Source organism: Juglans regia, chromosome 4 (genome assembly GCF_001411555.2).
Source record: "Juglans regia cultivar Chandler chromosome 4, Walnut 2.0, whole genome shotgun sequence".
In the NCBI taxonomy this organism is placed as follows: Eukaryota; Viridiplantae; Streptophyta; class Magnoliopsida; order Fagales; family Juglandaceae; genus Juglans; species Juglans regia.
In genome coordinates, this window is record NC_049904.1 from 29,086,357 (window position 1) to 29,104,638 (window position 18,282).

The window sequence follows — 18,282 nt, forward strand, 5'->3', positions numbered from 1 at the left end:
AGCCACCACTTCGAGGAGGCTGATCACTAGTAGTCCTACTTTGTCATATATCAAGTAAATAAAATTATTTTACTAATATTTTGTTAATCTATTCACTTAAAATCTTGACATCTAGATCCTTAAGGGCTTGCGTTATCTTAAATCTGCACAAATTATTTTCCTTCCTCAAATGTTCATTTCTTTCCTTTTCCCAGTGAAGTTGAAAGAAAATAAGGTAGTTTATATCTTCTTCTTCTTCTTCTTCTTTTTTTTTTTGAATAATAAGGTAGTTTATAAGAGCAAACTCAAGAGGATGTGTTCGTACTTCATACACGGTACGAACTCAGAAGATTTGCAAGGCATATAAGGAACAGTCTTGGGCATGAAGAACTAGTTGTCCATGACAGTCTACACCCCAGCTTCTAAAAACTGAATTTTGTTGTGGCTGTTCTATCCATATACTGGGTTGTTACTGCAGTTTGTTTAAGCTGGCAGGTGCCTCTCGTTGTCCATAGCTGGCCATCTCGACCTGACCGTCGGTGAAGCCAAACTTGCATGCGGCCAGCCTCACTATCACAGAGTAGGATTGGATAAGATCATCTTCGAATGACTCCAAATTGTTGTTGAAGTCATGCAAATATGTTCTTTATAAGAGATAAGAGCACTAAGACCTTTATCAGGCACATCCGACTGATTCTCGAATTAATATATAGTAATACCAAATAGTTTTGTCTTGTATGATATTGTAATGAGTGATAAATCAAAATGACAATGATTCTCCCGACAATGTCCGGCCAGAGTTTTGTCTGTCCTGTTAGTGCCAATATATAGACACGATGCATTGCCAAGGGAAAAGAAAAAGAACGCTCGACATTCCAAATCAAAGTCGGGAGGACCATATCAAATTCTCTGCTTGGAAATTTCTTGAATTTTCTTCCTCTTTGCTCTCTCCTCGTACAATTTTAATTTGGAAATGGAGACCCAGAGGGCGCAAAACCGACGTTTGTTCTGGTTGGTGACCAGTAGCTGTTTCAAATATGATTCTTGTTTTAAAAGGTTAGTTCCAAAAGTTTTGTTTGGTTTTTCGTTAATCGCTTGCTTTTCACTCATCTATTTATGTATATTACTATCACCCACTTCTTAGCTTCGGTTTGAATGCATTCTTGGGTGTGCTTGATCTATCAAGTATCTTTTTTTTTTCTTGATTTCAATACATGCCACCATATCCTGAAATTGAATCTGCCTCATATAACCTAATGGGTTGGTGGGTCGGTTTTAGAAAGAAAAAGAGAGAAAGCGCTCCTAGAAGTTGAGGTTGGTGCTGGTTTAAAAATTTGCTTCTAATCCTTATTTTAAAGGTCATTATCTTTTATAGGCTTGATTAATGGCTATTTTTGTTGATTTTTTTCAAATGAGAGTGGCGGTTGTGGTGCCAGGTTACTATTCTGGGTATTTGAAGTTTTAGCCAGAGGAAATGGTCTAATGGGGAAGCAAGGTTCCCCAAGAAGAGTCAGTGTCCTGAATTTCAAAATGCTGACTTATTTTTAGGAATGGAGGAATATAGCTTAAGAGGTCCAGAAACTTTACCAGGAAGTGATCCTTCTATTGGAAGGAGAATCTCATGGGGAGATAGCCATTGTAATTCCAAAACTGTATTACTTCATGGATTGAAGCATGATTCTGCAAAGTATACTGTTTGTAAGGGAGTCTATGTGCGGAGAAGGTATTCATGGCTGTGAAAGCACGTGAAGTCAATTGCTTTTATGGTTGGGTGATGAGTTTCATTCTCCTGCTTCATTCCCTCATGATGTCCATTTTCTAATTGGGAAACCTTCAGAATCACACAGCCCAAAGAAACTCTAGTGGGCTCAAGGTAAATATATCATGTTGCAATACTAGATGCCCTACCCTTGAACTAGGTAGTGATGTTATTTCTGGTCTAGACTCTACAACTAAGTTGAAACTCAAGAAATGGAATTGGAATAGACCAAAAATGTAGCTATTTGAATTTTGGTGAAAATCAGGTTTTACTCCATTGCTTCTTATTGGAGAAGTTTATTATTTCATTCTTATATATATATATATATATATAATTCACTTTTTTATTCTTGGTTTCATTGTTAGTCTGCAGCCATTGCTGGTGATTGAGTTGAGTGTCTTATTCTTTTGCTTTTATTTATATTTCTTCTTGTTGCTAAGTGCTCCAGTCATATGCTATTTAGCATAATTTTATAACTCGTTTTCCTACTGAAATTCCATAGTAGGTGATATATGCACATTATTGATGGATATTTATTGCTTCTGTAATAAGTCCCCGAGTGTAACATTTACCCTTTAGTTTGTCGAGTAGGCTGTGGATGAAAGTCATTGATGTATATGTTTTTCTCTCTCTTTGCACCACTTGGAATTGATGTTTACATGGGCTGTGGATGCATGTTTATCGATTTTAGCTGCTACCGGTCATAGGCATTATGCATTTGGGTGTGCTTTATGTGAATTTGTATCCTTAGTCATTTGCAAGAATTTCTCTTATAATGTGCAAATCCTAATTAATTATCAATTTTGTAATTGGAATGATGTTCTGATATTTACTACATCTATTTTTCAAAGGAGGAAGATACGGGTGCCTACACCTATGAAGAAAAAATATTGATACAGATGTATGACCGACTTTTAAACTTGGCAACCATTGCTCTTACACAGGTTAGCTGCATAAACTCTATTTTTGGTACATATATTATTAGCTTGTCAAATTAGTTGAATTTCTTTTATCCCAATATCTAAGATCATAGCCATGTTTTAGAAAGAGTTTAAGCAACAAACGTCAAGGCTCTGGGAGGAACCATATTGGAAGGCATCTGCATGGAAACCGTGTGCGAATAAAAAGCTTCCGACCAATCTTGGTATTTAATTTTTATTCCACCTTGATTGATGCATGAGAAATATGCGGTGCTATACAAGTTTTAATATTATTGTCCATGAAAATTTCAATAATAGCTAGTTTCTTAACTTTTATATGTCAAATGATATCCGCTTCAATAATGAAATTATGTACTGTGTAAATTAATCTTAAATTAGTTGCTTTGCTGGACAGGGAAATTTAACAAAAATAATTGCTACATAGTAATCAGTGTAAATGGTGGTCTTAACCAACAACGAGTTACTGTAAGTACCTTAGGCTGCCTTGAGTTTTTATAATTATCCTTCTACGTCAATATTCTGAATGCTAATGAGTTGTTTTTAAGTTTTTTGTACAACCTTGTAATTCCACATAGTGAGAAAAATAAATACACAGGACAGCTTCAACCTTTTAAAACCCAATAGCTCTTTGTTTGAGACTCTTACTCTGTAAATGGTCATAAATCCTGCATTTTTATGAAAAATGTGGGTTTTGACCTGGTGGAAAAGCAATGTACATGATTCACCCACTCACCCATATCTGACACTTGTTAAAGGAGAGATGTGTGTATAGTCGAAAGATAGGGTCATTCATGAAGCAAGGAGTAGTTATTTTGAAAAGTTTTATTATCAGATTATGCTATGTTAACTAGTATCAAGTATGTTAATTTTTTCTACAACTATTATGGGTTCTCTCTGAAGTCTCTCAGGTAATGGATTCATGATGTTGACACATGAAAACTAGGTTTAATCCAGGGGAAGGGAGAATATCCCCAGATGCTGAGTTAAAATTCAGGATGCTTATGTAAGAACAACCTGTGTTATAAACTCAAGGCCAAGTGTTTAAGTTTATTTACTAAACAAAATATGAATTTCTATATAAATTGTTTCTTGCAAATGAGTAAACAATGTGAGATTTGCATTTATATACAGTTCATTTTTTTCTTTTCTTTTCTTTAAAGAAGAAACCAGTTAATGTTAGTTTCTATGCAGCTACGTTTTGGGTGAGCTTATGTTGTACTCTTAATGCAATCTTTTGGTAATGCTTTCCTAAACTAGTAGTAGTGACTGAGCTTTTGGTAATGCTCACAAATTTGTAATGTTGTTGCTTTGGCATCTCTTCCCAATGCAACTTTGGTTCTTCCAAGATTTCTATATAGCAATTTTTGGAATGATCCCAGGTTTGAGATCATAACTCATGTATTTCCTATAAAAAATGAATGCAAATCTGTGAAGATTATTTATGTGGTAATATTGACCTACAAAGCTACAACAATGCAATACTGATTGTGTAAGTCACTAACACCATCGGTTCATTAAAAAACGAATGCAAATATGTGAAGATTATTTATGTGGTAATATGGACCTACAAAGCTACATCAATGCAATACTGATTATTCTGTGAACCGAGGATGGAGGTTGGTAATCATCACAGATGACATGAAGATAAATCAATATATTTTTATCTTTTCATTGTTTACGGCTAATGCGTATCATATCATCATCATTTATATTCACTGATGAATCGTTTCTGAGCATCTGAATGACCTGAACCAATGAACAACATATTTTAAACTATGCTGGATTATACACTCGTTCCTAAATTTCCTGGTTGATCACTTGAGAGGTTTTCCATGACACTGATGGTTTAACTAAAACTCTTAAATTCAATTAGTGTTTATTCAAAAATATTTAATTTTGGGGTGAATGGCAGAAACGTTATCCAAAATATTTAATTTTGGGTCTCACGCTTTGATATTGATTCACCCATTTCATTTGACAAGAGTGTAGCCAATTTGGTGATATTTACCAGGAGGAATATTTTATAAATATTTTGAAGGATGAAATCAATATTGTGAAGGAACTCCCTCCTCATCTGAGATCACTTGACATTGAAGCACTAGGTAGCCTGGTATGCTGCCTTCTAAAATTGTACAACATGAATAAATTGCACCCATTTTGAGAATGCCCTAAAGCTTTTATATTGCTTCTTGAGATTACTGATGCAGACCTTGCGAAGGAGGCAAAGCCTGCTGATTACATCAAAAATATACTTCCTCTCCTATTACAAAATGGAATTGTTCACTTCCTTGGGTTTGGAAATCGACTAGGCTTTGATCCATTGCCTTCTAAACTCCAGGTTATATGAATTCTCCAAAATAATAATATTCTCTTGACCTATTGTGTGGGGTTAATTTATTACATAGTTTTTGCAATTATGACAAGTTATGCTCATCGTTTTGGAGTTGATTTGAGACATCTGAAAATTCTGTTAAGCATTAACTACCGTTTGGATAATGAGTTGAGATGTAAATTGAATAAAATATTGTTAGAATATTAATTTTTAATATTATTATTATTTTGAGATTTGAAAAGGTTGAATTGTTTATTATATTTTATGTAAAAATTTGAGAAAGTTGTAATGATGAGATGAGATGAGATGAAACATTTTTACCATCCAAACGGGGGGGCCCTTAGGCTATGTAGTATATATCATAAAACATGAGTGCACATATACATGAGTACATACATGTTATACATACAAATAACTAGACTTACTCTAAATGCTCTCATCTGTAGGTCTTTTCTTGTCCTATTGCTTATCCCAGGCCAGCTCTTTTAGGCTCCTTAGGTAGACTTATTTACCGAATTTGCAATATGCTTATGTTACAAATTTTGTCTATCTATACATTAATCGCACTATAGCTCATAAGCAGCTCTCCCTTTAATCCGCCTCATTGTGTCTAGTTCAACTTCTGACTATAATTCATCAAAAGAAGATTACTGAGTGGTTAGTGTAAAGTAATTATGGCCAGTGTTCTTCACCACTCTATTTATTCAGATTATATTTAACATCCTAAACTTGTCCTGCATAGTTATCCAATATGCATGATCATGATGTCTTTAAAAATCTTTTAAATATACTTGGAACTTTTGACAGAGATTAAGATGCAAATGTAATTTCCATGCTTTGAAGTTTGTGCCAAAAATCCAACGAGTTGGTTCATTATTGGTCAGAAAAGATAAGAAAATATGATGCTGCACGAAGTATGTTGGACAAAGAATTACTAGGAAACTTCATTCCTGAAAATCCCTCGAATGAGCTGGATGCTGTTAGTGGCCCATCCAAGTACCTTGCTTTACATTGGAGATTTGAAGTGGATATGGTGGCCTATTCCCTCTGTGAATTTGGAGGGGAAGAAAGTGAGAAAAATGAACTTCAAGCCTATAGAGAAATCCATTTTCCTCTGTTTATTGAGCGCTTAAAGAACTCAAGGTATGGTTTCTTAAATTTTTCAAGTTATGCTTTTCTCTAATTTGTTTTTATGAATATCTTTGAGTTGAATGATCTATCTCCCACACTACTTCCTATTTACAGCCCTATTTCTCCAATAGAGTTATGAAAGTTGAGAAGATGTCCATTGACACCGGAAGAAGCAGCGCTTGTTCTAACTGGACTTGGTTTTAAGCGTGGAAGTTACATTTATTTGGCTGGTTCTCATATATATGAAGGAAAATCTGGGATGGATCCCTTCACCAGACTGTATCCCAACTTGGTCACAAAGGAAAACCGTCTCACTCCCCAAGAACTGGCACCGTTTAGAAATTTTTCTTCTCAGGTAAGTTTGTAGCTTTTTATTCTTTCTATTGTAACAATCACATTATCTTACAAATGTATCAAACTTGTTCAAAATTTCACTGGTATCAAATTGTTTTCTTCTCTTGCTAATATTATCCGACATGATGTGGATTTTGTTTGATAAGGAAGTCATAATAAGGGTATTTAAACCAATTTCATAGTTTATCTAGCCTCCTCTTGCTCCCTTGTAGCAATTAGAGAATTAGTAAACAGAAACTGCAAAATTGAAGGAGGGTCTCTTTAGAATTTTATTGTATTTTCCATTGTTCACTCATTTTAAAGTCCACTAGAAAAGTGTAAACTGAATTTCAGAGTTCTAAAATCTCAATATGCCTATGTTGAGGCCTTAAAATGCTAACATTTCATCAGGATGCATGCATTGTAGTTCACAGGAACAGTATTTTTATGTTCCAAATGCTATTTATAAGATGGCTCCCTAGTCCATATGGTAACATAGAATGGAAACGGTTTCAATAATTTTCCTCAATCTAGATTATGTTCCTTATTGCTTAATCTGATTAGCTAATTATCTTAAGCCTAATGGAAAAATGATATGATCTGTAATCATCCACTCAATTTAGCCATGGTGTTACTACTACAACTAAAGAGTTGCTGTGGATGCAGCTAGCTGCGTTGGACTTTATTGCATGTGCAACTGCCGATGTCTTTGCCATGATTGACTCTGGAAGCCAACTTTCATCCCTTGTGTCTGGATTCAAAACCTTCTACGGCGGTGATCATGCCCCTACCTTGCGGCCTAACAAGAAGAGGTTGGCTGCAATTTTGTTGGAGAATGGCACCATTGGATGGAACAGTTTTGAAGACAGAGTGAGAAAGATGATCGAGGAAGGTCAAAGGGTCCGTGTGAGGGGCTTTGGTAGAAGCATTTATCGACAGCCAAGGTGCCAGGAGTGCACGTGCAAGACCCACTAGCATGTCATTTATCTCGACGACTCATGTTAACATTTTCCCCCCCTCATTTATCTGCAACATTGAGATTTTCAACCGACAGTGTAGCAATAGTCACATTTTGTAAATTCTCTTCTCCTTCCCCCTTTGAGAATTCTAAGCATGTAATGAGTATTACAATTTTCAAACTTTTTTGGCTCTTGCACTAATAATGAAGTTGAGCTTCGGGCAGTTGTAGAGGGATTAAAATTCTGCTGGCAGTTGAGTTATTTTTTCATTAATATAGAATGTGATTCTTTGATTGTGGTTTCTTGGTTAGAGAGAGCGTGTACAATGTAGTATTTTTTAGATCAATTGATGAGCTTGTTATATAGTTTTGATTTCTCTATCAAGCATTTATTTAGAGAAGAGAATAAAGTTGCCGATGAATTGGTAAGGGTTGGTGCATTGGGAGAGGATTCTTTGTTTTTAGATGCTGCTCAGTTGCCATGTGAGTTGAGAGGTTTGTACAGATTAGACAAAATGGGTACCACATATGTACGGCGTTGTTTATGATTTTTTAGTATGTTGTTGGGTAGAAAGTTTGGATTGTAAAGGGAGTTTATTTTGTTTTGAAGGATTTTCCTCCGCGAAAAAAAAAAAATGTAATGAGTATTAGAAAAAAAATTATTTTACATTATGACATGTTTAGATGTAGCACATCAAATAGTAGTCCTTTTTTTTTCTATTTTTTCTAATATATTTTGATAAATGTGATTTACAAATTGACATGACTTGATATATTATATTAGATTTATTTTATAATAAAAGGAGTTCTATAATATGATATAACATATCAAATAATGACAATTTAAAATTTATATTTTTTATTAAAACAAATTATATTTTGTTATTTTCCCATCCGCCCACCCCAGCTTCTTCGCTTGGGCAGCACGAGCTACCCTTGCTACACCATGTGGGGGGCATGTTGAGCCTAGGCTCGGCCGCACAATCCCCCGCCCCTGCCCCAATTAACTATCATTTATAATTATATATATAAATATATACATACATATATTTTTAAAAAAATCGTTAATAAAATAACGTCGTTTTAATTTAGATTTTATTTTTTAAAATAATACATGTCGTTTATGGCTAGGTTTCAATTAAACCTAATCCTTCCCTATACTCCCGTCTCTTTCTTTCCCCTCCCTTTCTCTTAGCCGTTCCTGCCTCTCACTGCTCCCAGTCTCTCTCAGAGCATGGTGGTGGTGTCGATCACAGAGCACAGCGGCACGCAAAGGTCAAGTCTCTTCCTCCCTCGAAAATATCTCTCTTTCTCCCCCGTCACTATTCTCTCTCTCTCTCTCTCTCTCATATGATATATATACATTGTTTTGATTTTCTTTTTCGATTTGTTTTTTTTTTCAATTATTTTCCACAGTAGGTAGCAGGGTGTGGGAGGGGGTGCGCCCCCCGCCCGCATGGGGCCCCTAATTGCCAATAATATTGGATATAAGAGCACTGGCCAAATGCTAATGAAATCTAAAATATAGCTAAATTTTGTATAAATAACCTTCATTGGACTAGTTAAATTGACTTTGAGTTATAATAATTCTAGAGGAATTTTCAAAGTTAGAGTCTCAACAATGTCTTTTTCGGTTTTCCCCCTTCTTATTCACAAGTAATTATTGACAATAATTATTGACAATGGACAAATTTTAATTAATATATGGAATGTGTATTTACAAATATATAAAAAAAATTTATTAAAAAAATTTATTATTATTTAGACTTTACAATAAATAGTTCAATGTAGACTAATTTCTTCAATGACTTGAACTTTAACCCATAAGGCATCGAAAAAACCCAATATTTCAAATCCCAATATTCATTGGATGTTCTCTATAATGTTCTCTCATTGGCCCTTTTCTTTTTTCTGGTCATTTATTTGGGGGTCTGTAACGGTTGCTGCGACTTGTCCTTTATTTTCCCCCCTATGCAATGAATCATTTTATATTCCAAATAACCAGTCGAGTTTTATCTTCTTCTTCGTATATATATGTATATCATTTGGGACGTTTGCTGATGTTTTGGGACACAAGACCCCATACATGCCATTTTCGGATATTGAGCTCAAAACCTAAGTACACCAAAAATTAGGTGACTTTCATATCGAAATAATCCGAGTCAGAACTACACTTTGAAGCAATGAAAAAGAGGGAAGGGAAAGCAAACATTCAGAACACATGGATCTTTTTGTTGCACACCACCCCCCCCCACCCCCCTCCCTTCTTTCACTGAAATCGTGATCATCATGTAATTCTTATCAGGAAATGATGCTTTTCCTCTTAACATCCTTCTTTCTTAATAATGAGCACTACAACCACTTCTTCAAGACGGAGGGAAGAAACGGTCGAGATTGAAAGGGAGGGTGTAGAACTCCTCATTACGGCTGTCCCCCTTAAAGTTCCTAAATTTAACCCACCATGGCATTCCCCTGTCTCTGGCACTGTTCTTGTAGTCGAGAGTGTTGTCCAAGAAAATTGCGACTATCAATGCAACAGTCGAGGATGAGAAGAAGATTGTATTAAGGAAATCATCGAACTGCACATCAATAAAAACACAAGAAGTTAAAAGGGAGAGGTTTTTGAAGTTAAATAATACACACCAGTCCAAGCTCAAAGCATTTTTGTTCTAGTTGTTGCAAAAAGTTTCAATCCAATAATAATTTGAAAATACTTTTAGAATTTTTTATGAACTGATTGTACTTTTAGACTGTTATTTCTCTTTCTATGTGGGAAATAAGCTCAAGTAGAGATGAAGAGTCGAACTCACCCATCCAGCACTGGTATGTGCAGGACCATGAAGAGCCTTGCCTGTATATTCCCTAAAATACTCAGGTATGGACAAACCTAAGAAGAAGGAAACACCCGTGATAAAGAGGTTCCTCATCGAATTCATGTTTGTGAACTGCAAAAATGACAGCCCCACCGAAGCTGAAAAAGCAAAAATAGATCAACACTCACAGTGCAGAGACGAGAGGAGGAGACTATAAATTGGTATTAAGAAAGTAAAATCATGATACCCACCAACAAGACCAAACAAAACACAATATACTGCTCCAAATATGGTGAAGGGTATTGATGCAAACAAAGCTCCAAATTTTCCTGCAGGAATCAAGGAATCGGAGTTAAAAAGCGATTATATTAGTCTCAAAAAACGCCATTATATATAGGTAAATATATAACATAATCTGTGACTCACCTAACATAGAGAAGAATATCATAAAACCAGCCGAGATTTGGATAACCCTGCGGCTTCCAACTCGAGTGCTTCCCAGAAGCCCTACATTTTCTCTGTTGTTTCACATAAAGAATAAGTTTAGTTGTCGAATATAAGTGAGGAAGTTAAAAACCACAAAGCAAATAATACTTACACAGAGACTGTTGAGCCAGTCAATGTTCCAAAGAGTCCACTCAGCAGAATCCCAAGTCCCTGCCATCCAATACCACGGCTAAGAATATGAGCTGGTGGTGGTGTAGCGCTTGCTAGACGCGATGCAGCCTTGTAAGCACCAGTTGACTGCAAATGCAAACAACATTACTTTCATGTGTTGCACTTTGATTAACTATGGCTGATGCAAGTAAATACCTCAATCAATGAAACTAGAGCGGCAGCCATCATTCCAAAAGAATGACCAGCGTCAAAGGTAGGAGCACCCCATTGAAGAGGGTATGGGATCTTTATCCTGACAGCAATCAATTTCAAGGTTAAAAAAAAAAAAAAAGCATAAATGGTTGTCCTAATAGTGTCAGGTTTTGGTTTGTTACATTATATGAATATGTATTTGATATGGGATGTAATTTAGCTACGAGAATGTTTAGCTACCAACCATGGAGCAGAAGAAATGAGATTGGCCTGGTCAGTTCTGCAGTTAACTTTGGTTAATTCTGGTCGATGTCTGTATGCGCCACTGGCTGTCAAGAGGTGTGCGTATGCCCATATCACAGTGATTGATATCAGGAGAGCAAACCGCTCTATAATTGGCAGTTGCCTTACTTGAAAATTTTTCAAGTACTGTATAACAAAAAAAAAAAAAAAAAAAACAGACACCGTTATTGAGCATTCTATAGCAAAACCAGACTTGACACAATTAACATGGAAGTATGCAAGCTATTCACTTTGGCATCTCTTATTATTATTATTTACTATGTTTTTCACCAGGATGCTATTACAGTATTCGAACAAGTTTATAAGTCATCTGAAATTTTGTTTTAAACAGTAGTACCTGGGAGAAGATTATAAATAGAATAAGCATGGGAACGCCGATCTCAACACACCGACCAACCTGATAAAAATTAATGATGAAAAAAAAAGTATGAGCGACATTTTCATTATGATTAGGAAATATTGAGGATTAAAAAAGTGGCTGTAATATTCTATGTACTATACCACAGGGAAGCCTCTATCAAACATGCCAAAACCAACCAGCGCAATCACCGGAGCCATTCCAAGAGGGCTAAAAAACCTGAAATGTTAAAAAAATAAAAAATAAATTAATGAGGTTGAAAAATTGATACCTTTTGACTAAAGAGGGTGAAAACTCATTTTATTTGGAGGAAAGTACCTGGAGCAGATGGCCCACATCTGACTAAATCCCAAAATAATTTGTATGCTTGATGCTACTATTAGAGCACCTTGGACTGCTCTCATGGTGTTAAGAAATCTCTAGAAATAAATGCCAAGAGGATTAGTTTTTGGAAACAATTCAAAACACTTCTAAAACGAATGCAGCTAAATAAATCGGCAGAGCTTGTCCTTGCAATTTGTTGATAAGAGTTAAGGCTAATTGAAACATTAATTGCTCAAATATAGGATCATGTTCATAAATACACTTAGACCTGCCAACTTCTACCCTTCACACCAGCACACACGCACACCTTTATTAATCTTGGACCTTTCTATGTTGATTTGACACTCCTTTGATTTGTTTGAACTCCTCAACCATATGTGCCTATCTTGATTTTTGTCCGCTATGATAAAGCCAATTGGGTAAGCGGGAAGTATCCGCCGAAAGAACACGTCTTTTTCACAGATGTTGAGTCCAGCTTGAAGGAAAATAATACAAAACTGAGCTCTGAAAAGTGGTATACAGATTTGGACAAACCTGATGAGGATCGTCAATGCTCATCAAGGACTTATCGTGGATTATGGAAATGATGGGGACCATGAATGCATAAGACCCTCCGATCACGGTTGGCAGCCGGGTTCCAAATAATGTCTGCAGAAGTGTATTAATACCTTCAACAAAAAGTAGAGTCTGAACCACCCTCACTTTATCATCCTGAAGGATCAAAAGAACAAAAAGCCATACCAATTATGAGCACATTTTAGCTGATCATAAATTAAAAATAATAGATAACATGATTTACTTAATTGTGTAATTTCCAACTACGAAAATAAGTGAGATATATATTCAACGAAAATGATAAAACAATCTAAAATATAAACCGATGACTTTGAGAATCCGCTCACATCATTGCCACCCATCAATGGAACAAGGAATGATGGAATCATAACCGCGGTTCCTAAGGCCAAAATGTAGTGCTGGAAACCCAGAGCTATTGCCTCCCCTGTTTTCACAAGCAAAAATGAGAAGGGCCAGAAACAGAGAACATAAAAATGGGCCAGAACTCAGTATATGAATAACCCAATGAAGGGAGAAAAGGAGATTGAAAAACTTGTCATACCCCATGATGGATTTGAGTCAATACAGTACTCTAGACCTTGAAGTTGGTCCATTGGTGGATGGCTTATCTCTTCTGGTTTCGGAGCTTCCATGGCTAAAAACTCTTCTTTAGCTACCAAATCCAAATGGGTGTAAAACAAATGTGTTAGAGAGAAAAGAAAAGAGAGAGAGATCCTCTCGGGGGGTTTTTTGCTTAGCGAGTGCAATGGAACTAAGACAAAACCAATGCAAAAAAAAAAAAGAAAAAAAGAGAGAGAGTCAAATCGTCAATGAAGGTGAAAAGCAGAAAGAAGAAAGCTAATGGAAGATAGAAGCAAAAGCAAGAGATTGAAAGAGAAGTTTAGAGAGAGAGAGATCACAGATGAAGATAGACTGCAAATGGAGTGAGAAAGAGGATGCGCAAAGAAAAAATTGCAATCGTCGTCACACTTTCTGCGTGTGGGTGAGAGAGAGAGAGAGAGAGTGTAGTTACATCTCTATCTCCCTTTGCTTTGCTGTTTATTTATACAAAAGCTCCGTTAACATTTTCATATCCGCAAACTGCCCCTTAAGGAACCTCCAAACTGAATGTTACCGTTGCCTCTCTGTTTCCCATTAAATTTCACAACTCCACTTCTGTAATATAATACTTTCTTTCTTTCTTTCTTTCTTTCTTTCTGCTCCCAATATTTACCAATCCTGGAAGAAGAAAGAAACAAGCAAGCACCTTATCAATTAATAAAAACTCCAATTTTGAATATTTAGAAGAAAACTTCTCCTGAACAGTTATTATTCACTACTTTATATTTATACTTTATGAAAAACAGCTTTACATCTTGTAAAAAATACTTACATATTCTATAAAAAAAAACAAATTGTAAAAATAAAATTATAAAAATAAATAATAACTAATCAATAAAATTACTCTTTTTAAAATATCCTCTTTTTTCCTCTAAATTATTGTATTTTCACCTCAAAAGAATAGAAAGGAAAATGATTGAATCATTTTCCACCTAGTTTCAGGTGGGCTAGGTATCATAATTTCAGTCAACCTCTACTTTTTCACCCTATTTTTTTTTTATTTTTCTTTTTTCTTTTCAACTCTTTGCCCAAATTCTCTTTAATTTGGAGAGGCAATTATAAAGAATCATTAGGGGAGATCATTAAAAGATATGCTAAACTCAATCTAGTGCTTAACATGCTCCATCCTCCATTTAATTTTGATAGGTGATAGACTTGCGAGAGGTAATAAAGGAAATCTATTATATTATTAAAATAAAATCATTACACCCTTTTTTTCTTCTATTTTTCTCAAAAGAATTATTCCGTATTTTTGTTTGGGTTCTAATTATTTTTCTTCTTAAAAAGATTTAAATTTAAAAAAAAAATTAAAAAATTTGATATGCAAAACACATCCTCTATTTAATTGACATGATAATATTTGATTTGTTAAAAAAATTTAAAATTAAAATCTTTTATAAATCAAATTTTTATAACATTGGTATTTTCTCATTTAAAGAACATGTTTATGGCATAGATATTTTTATCATTTAATCCGAGAGGAGAAACATGATTTTAAAATACAAGGTGTTAAAGACGTGTTATTTTATATAATAAATTTATAAATATAAAATTTCACATATCGATAGCTCTGACATGCAGATATTATTTAAAAAAAAAAAGAAAAAAAAATTGATAATTAGAGTAAAAGATAATGGATTCTTTCTTTATTTTAGTTTACATAAAAATTCTGGAATTTCCGTACCTCAAAGCAGTTATGTCACAGTAATGAGTATAAAGAAAGAGGGGGTAGTGAGTCTAGTGACCACTGACCAGTGACCAGACCCCCAACGTGTGAAGGAACAGTGCGAATCTCTAACGTCTCTTTTTTCGGATGCCTGCCAAAGACAAACATCATCGAAATCAGAGCTCCTCTACTTACGTACATAAAAACCTCAAATTTTTTTTACTTATTTCCTTATATTTTACAGTTTTACTGCTCTGTTCATCTGATTCTTCCCAAGACGCCAACTGCTAACCAGCTTTTGTAAAATAAAAAAAAAAAAAACCGAAGAAGAAAAGAATAGCAGTAAAAATAGTTTAGTCATCTAAAAATTTTAAAAAAATAAATATATAAATTGATATACTTTAATGTGATACGATAAGTTATAAAATTAATTTTATTATAAAATATATATAATATAGTATATAAAATTATATTAATTTATAAATTTATTTTTATAAATAACTTTATGGCTGTAATGCTTCTAGTATAAGAAAGAAGTATAATTACTCATACAGGGTTGATGTTGCCAGATTTCAAGATATCTTTTTGGATTTTCATACCAAAAAATGATTGAAAAAAAAAAAGAAAAAGTTGAATAATTAATGGGAAAAAGTTGTTTGCTTGAAGATGTAAACAAATATGGAGTGCTTCAAGATTGAGTCTGCACATCCTAGATTAATAAAAAAAATTATTTTAATCGCAATTAACAGATTATAATAAAATAATTTTATAAATTAATGTGATTTGATGTGATTTATTTAATTACAAAAATTTTTTTATAAAATTTTTGTGTGAATGTAACAGGAAAGGAGAGTAAATAGGTTCAATTAATAACTTATGTGATTTGGTAGCTCAATAATAATTATGAAATGGAGGACATTTAGCTGTGAGATTTATTTGGTATTGTTTTAGCAAGTTTGAGCAATTTTTTTTTTTTGGTAAGGATTTGCTATAATAAAAACTTAATAGTTTCTGCATATATTTTGGTTAATATTTAATACAAAAGAGTCCACATACTTTATTTAATTACAAAACCCAAAACAAATTGAAATCTTGAAATTATGAGCCACAATGAAATACAATAAAACTTTTAAATATCGATATTTTAAATATCGATAGACTAAGGGTATGTTTGGGTGCCAAACTACTCTCAACACTTTCCAAATATTTTTGTACTTTTGAAAATACTTCACATCCCAAACAACTTAAAATACTCTCAATGGGACCCACAAATCCACTTCAATCTCTACTCATAACTATTCACAAACATTCTATAATACTTATCACTATTATATATAAATAAAAAATAAAATCATTATAATATTTATCACTATTAAATATAAATAAAATAAAATCACTATAATATATAAATAAAAAAATATTTATCACTATTATATATAAATAAAAAATAAAATTTCTATAATATATAAATAAAAAATAAAATCACTATAATATTTATCACTATTAAATATAAATAAAAAATAAAATCATTATAATATATAAATAAAAAATAAAATCACTATTAAATATAAATAAAAAATAAAATCATTATAATATATGAATAAAAAATAAAATCACTATAATATATAAATAAAAAATAAAATCACTATAATATATAAATAAAAAATAAAATCACTATATATATATAAATAAAAAATAAAAAATAAAATCACTATAATATATAAATAAAAAATAAAATCACTATAATATTTATCACTATTAAATATAAATAAAAAATAAAATCATTATAATATATAAATAAAAAATAAAATCACTATAATATATAAATAAAAAATAAAATCACTATAATATATAAATAAAAAATAAAATCACTATAATATATAAATAAAAAATAAAATCACTATAATATATAAATAAAAAATAAAATCTATAATATATAAATAAAAAATAAAATAACTATAATATATAAATAAAAAATATTTATCACTATTATATATAAATAAAAAATAAAATCGCTATAATATATAAATAAAAAATAAAATCACTATAATATATAAATAAAAAATAAAATCACTATAATATTTATCACTATTAAATATAAATAAAAAATTAAATCATTATAATATATAAATAAAAAATTAAATCACTATAATATATAAATAAAAAATAAAATCATTATAATATTTATCTCTATTATATATAAATAAAAAATAAAATCACTAAAATATATAAATAAAAATAAAATCACTGTTATATATAAATAAAAAATAAAATACTATAATATTTATCACTTTTATATATAAATTAAAAATAAAATCACTATAATATATAAATAAATAATAACATTACTATAATATTTATTACTATTATATATATATAAATAAAATCATTATAATATTTATCATTATTATATATAAAAGTAAAATAAAATCACTACAATATTTATTAATATTAAAAAATCATTATAATAAAATCATTATAATATTTATTACTAAAAATAAAATCACTATAATATTTATGGGACCTACACATTTTTCAACTACCTACTCAAAAGTCAACAACTCAACATACTTCACACATCCAAACAACTCAAAATATTCTCAATGGGACCCACAAACTCACTCTAATCTCTACTCATAACTATTCACAAACATTCTCAACACTTCTCAACACTTCTCAACACCCAAACGTACCCTAAATATAATTCACTCAGAGATTAGATTTTAGAGATGAGTAATGCTATTTAAAGGATAATACGCCATCTATATAGTATAATTTAATTTGTAAAATTTAAAATTTAAAATTTATTTTTTAAATCAAATTATATTAGTATGTAGTGTAAAAGCATTTAAATAAAATTATTTTTTATTAACTTGAAAGTATCAAATACTGATCGTGCAGTTATTGAGAACTCTTCCTTTGTCATAAGTGAGACTTATCCGACAAAATGTACGAAAGTAACGTCCTCTTTTGCGAGGGGAAAAAAAAATATCTTTGCAAAAAGCATTTCTTTTACATAATAATGCAAAAAGCCTCACGAGTAACAAAAAGCTATATATCTTATTATCTCTCATACATATATAAGCATTTCTTCTCCTCGGAAGGTCAGGAAATCCAATTGCTTAAAGGTACATCGTTGTAATGCCGTTTGTTTCTTGAGAAACAACGATCAAAACTTGTACTGTTCTGCTCAGAAGGATGTCCCCAATCAATCATTGCATAGAGATCTAACCCATCAGAAGAGAAAAGACTTCATTGCATAGTTAAGTACTGCCGAATGAATCGTCTGACCTATTTTATATCTACAAATACTAGAAACCTTAAACTTAACAGCCGAGAAAATTCTGGAGGGTGATCATGTAGAAGTACGTATTATTCAACTCCAGTAGTATGATAAGG

General features: G+C 32.4%; 1 protein-coding gene and 1 pseudogene across 2 annotated transcripts; one reads left to right on the forward strand and one right to left on the reverse strand.

The window, feature by feature from the left end:
• The first annotated feature begins 1,461 nt into the window (after nt 1-1,461).
• LOC109013192 lies at nt 1,462-7,450 on the forward strand (annotated as a pseudogene).
• Nucleotides 7,451-9,553: 2,103 nt separating this feature from the next.
• LOC109013189 (nucleobase-ascorbate transporter 2-like) lies at nt 9,554-13,639 on the reverse strand. Of its 2 annotated transcripts, XM_018995184.2 has the most exons (14): nt 13,517-13,633; nt 13,159-13,269; nt 12,944-13,041; nt 12,576-12,752; nt 12,036-12,136; nt 11,861-11,936; nt 11,697-11,756; nt 11,301-11,485; nt 11,060-11,156; nt 10,845-10,990; nt 10,673-10,764; nt 10,498-10,575; nt 10,244-10,404; nt 9,554-10,012 (listed from the first exon to the last, which is right to left on the reverse strand). In XM_018995184.2, exons 2-14 carry the CDS (start codon nt 13,247-13,249, stop codon nt 9,800-9,802), a joined length of 1,575 nt encoding a protein of 524 aa, XP_018850729.1. In that variant the 5' UTR covers nt 13,250-13,269; nt 13,517-13,633; the 3' UTR covers nt 9,554-9,799. The 2 variants fall into 2 exon arrangements, with proteins under 2 accessions (XP_018850729.1, XP_018850728.1); XM_018995183.2 differs by having other exon boundaries at nt 13,159-13,639.
• Nucleotides 13,640-18,282: the final 4,643 nt, after the last annotated feature.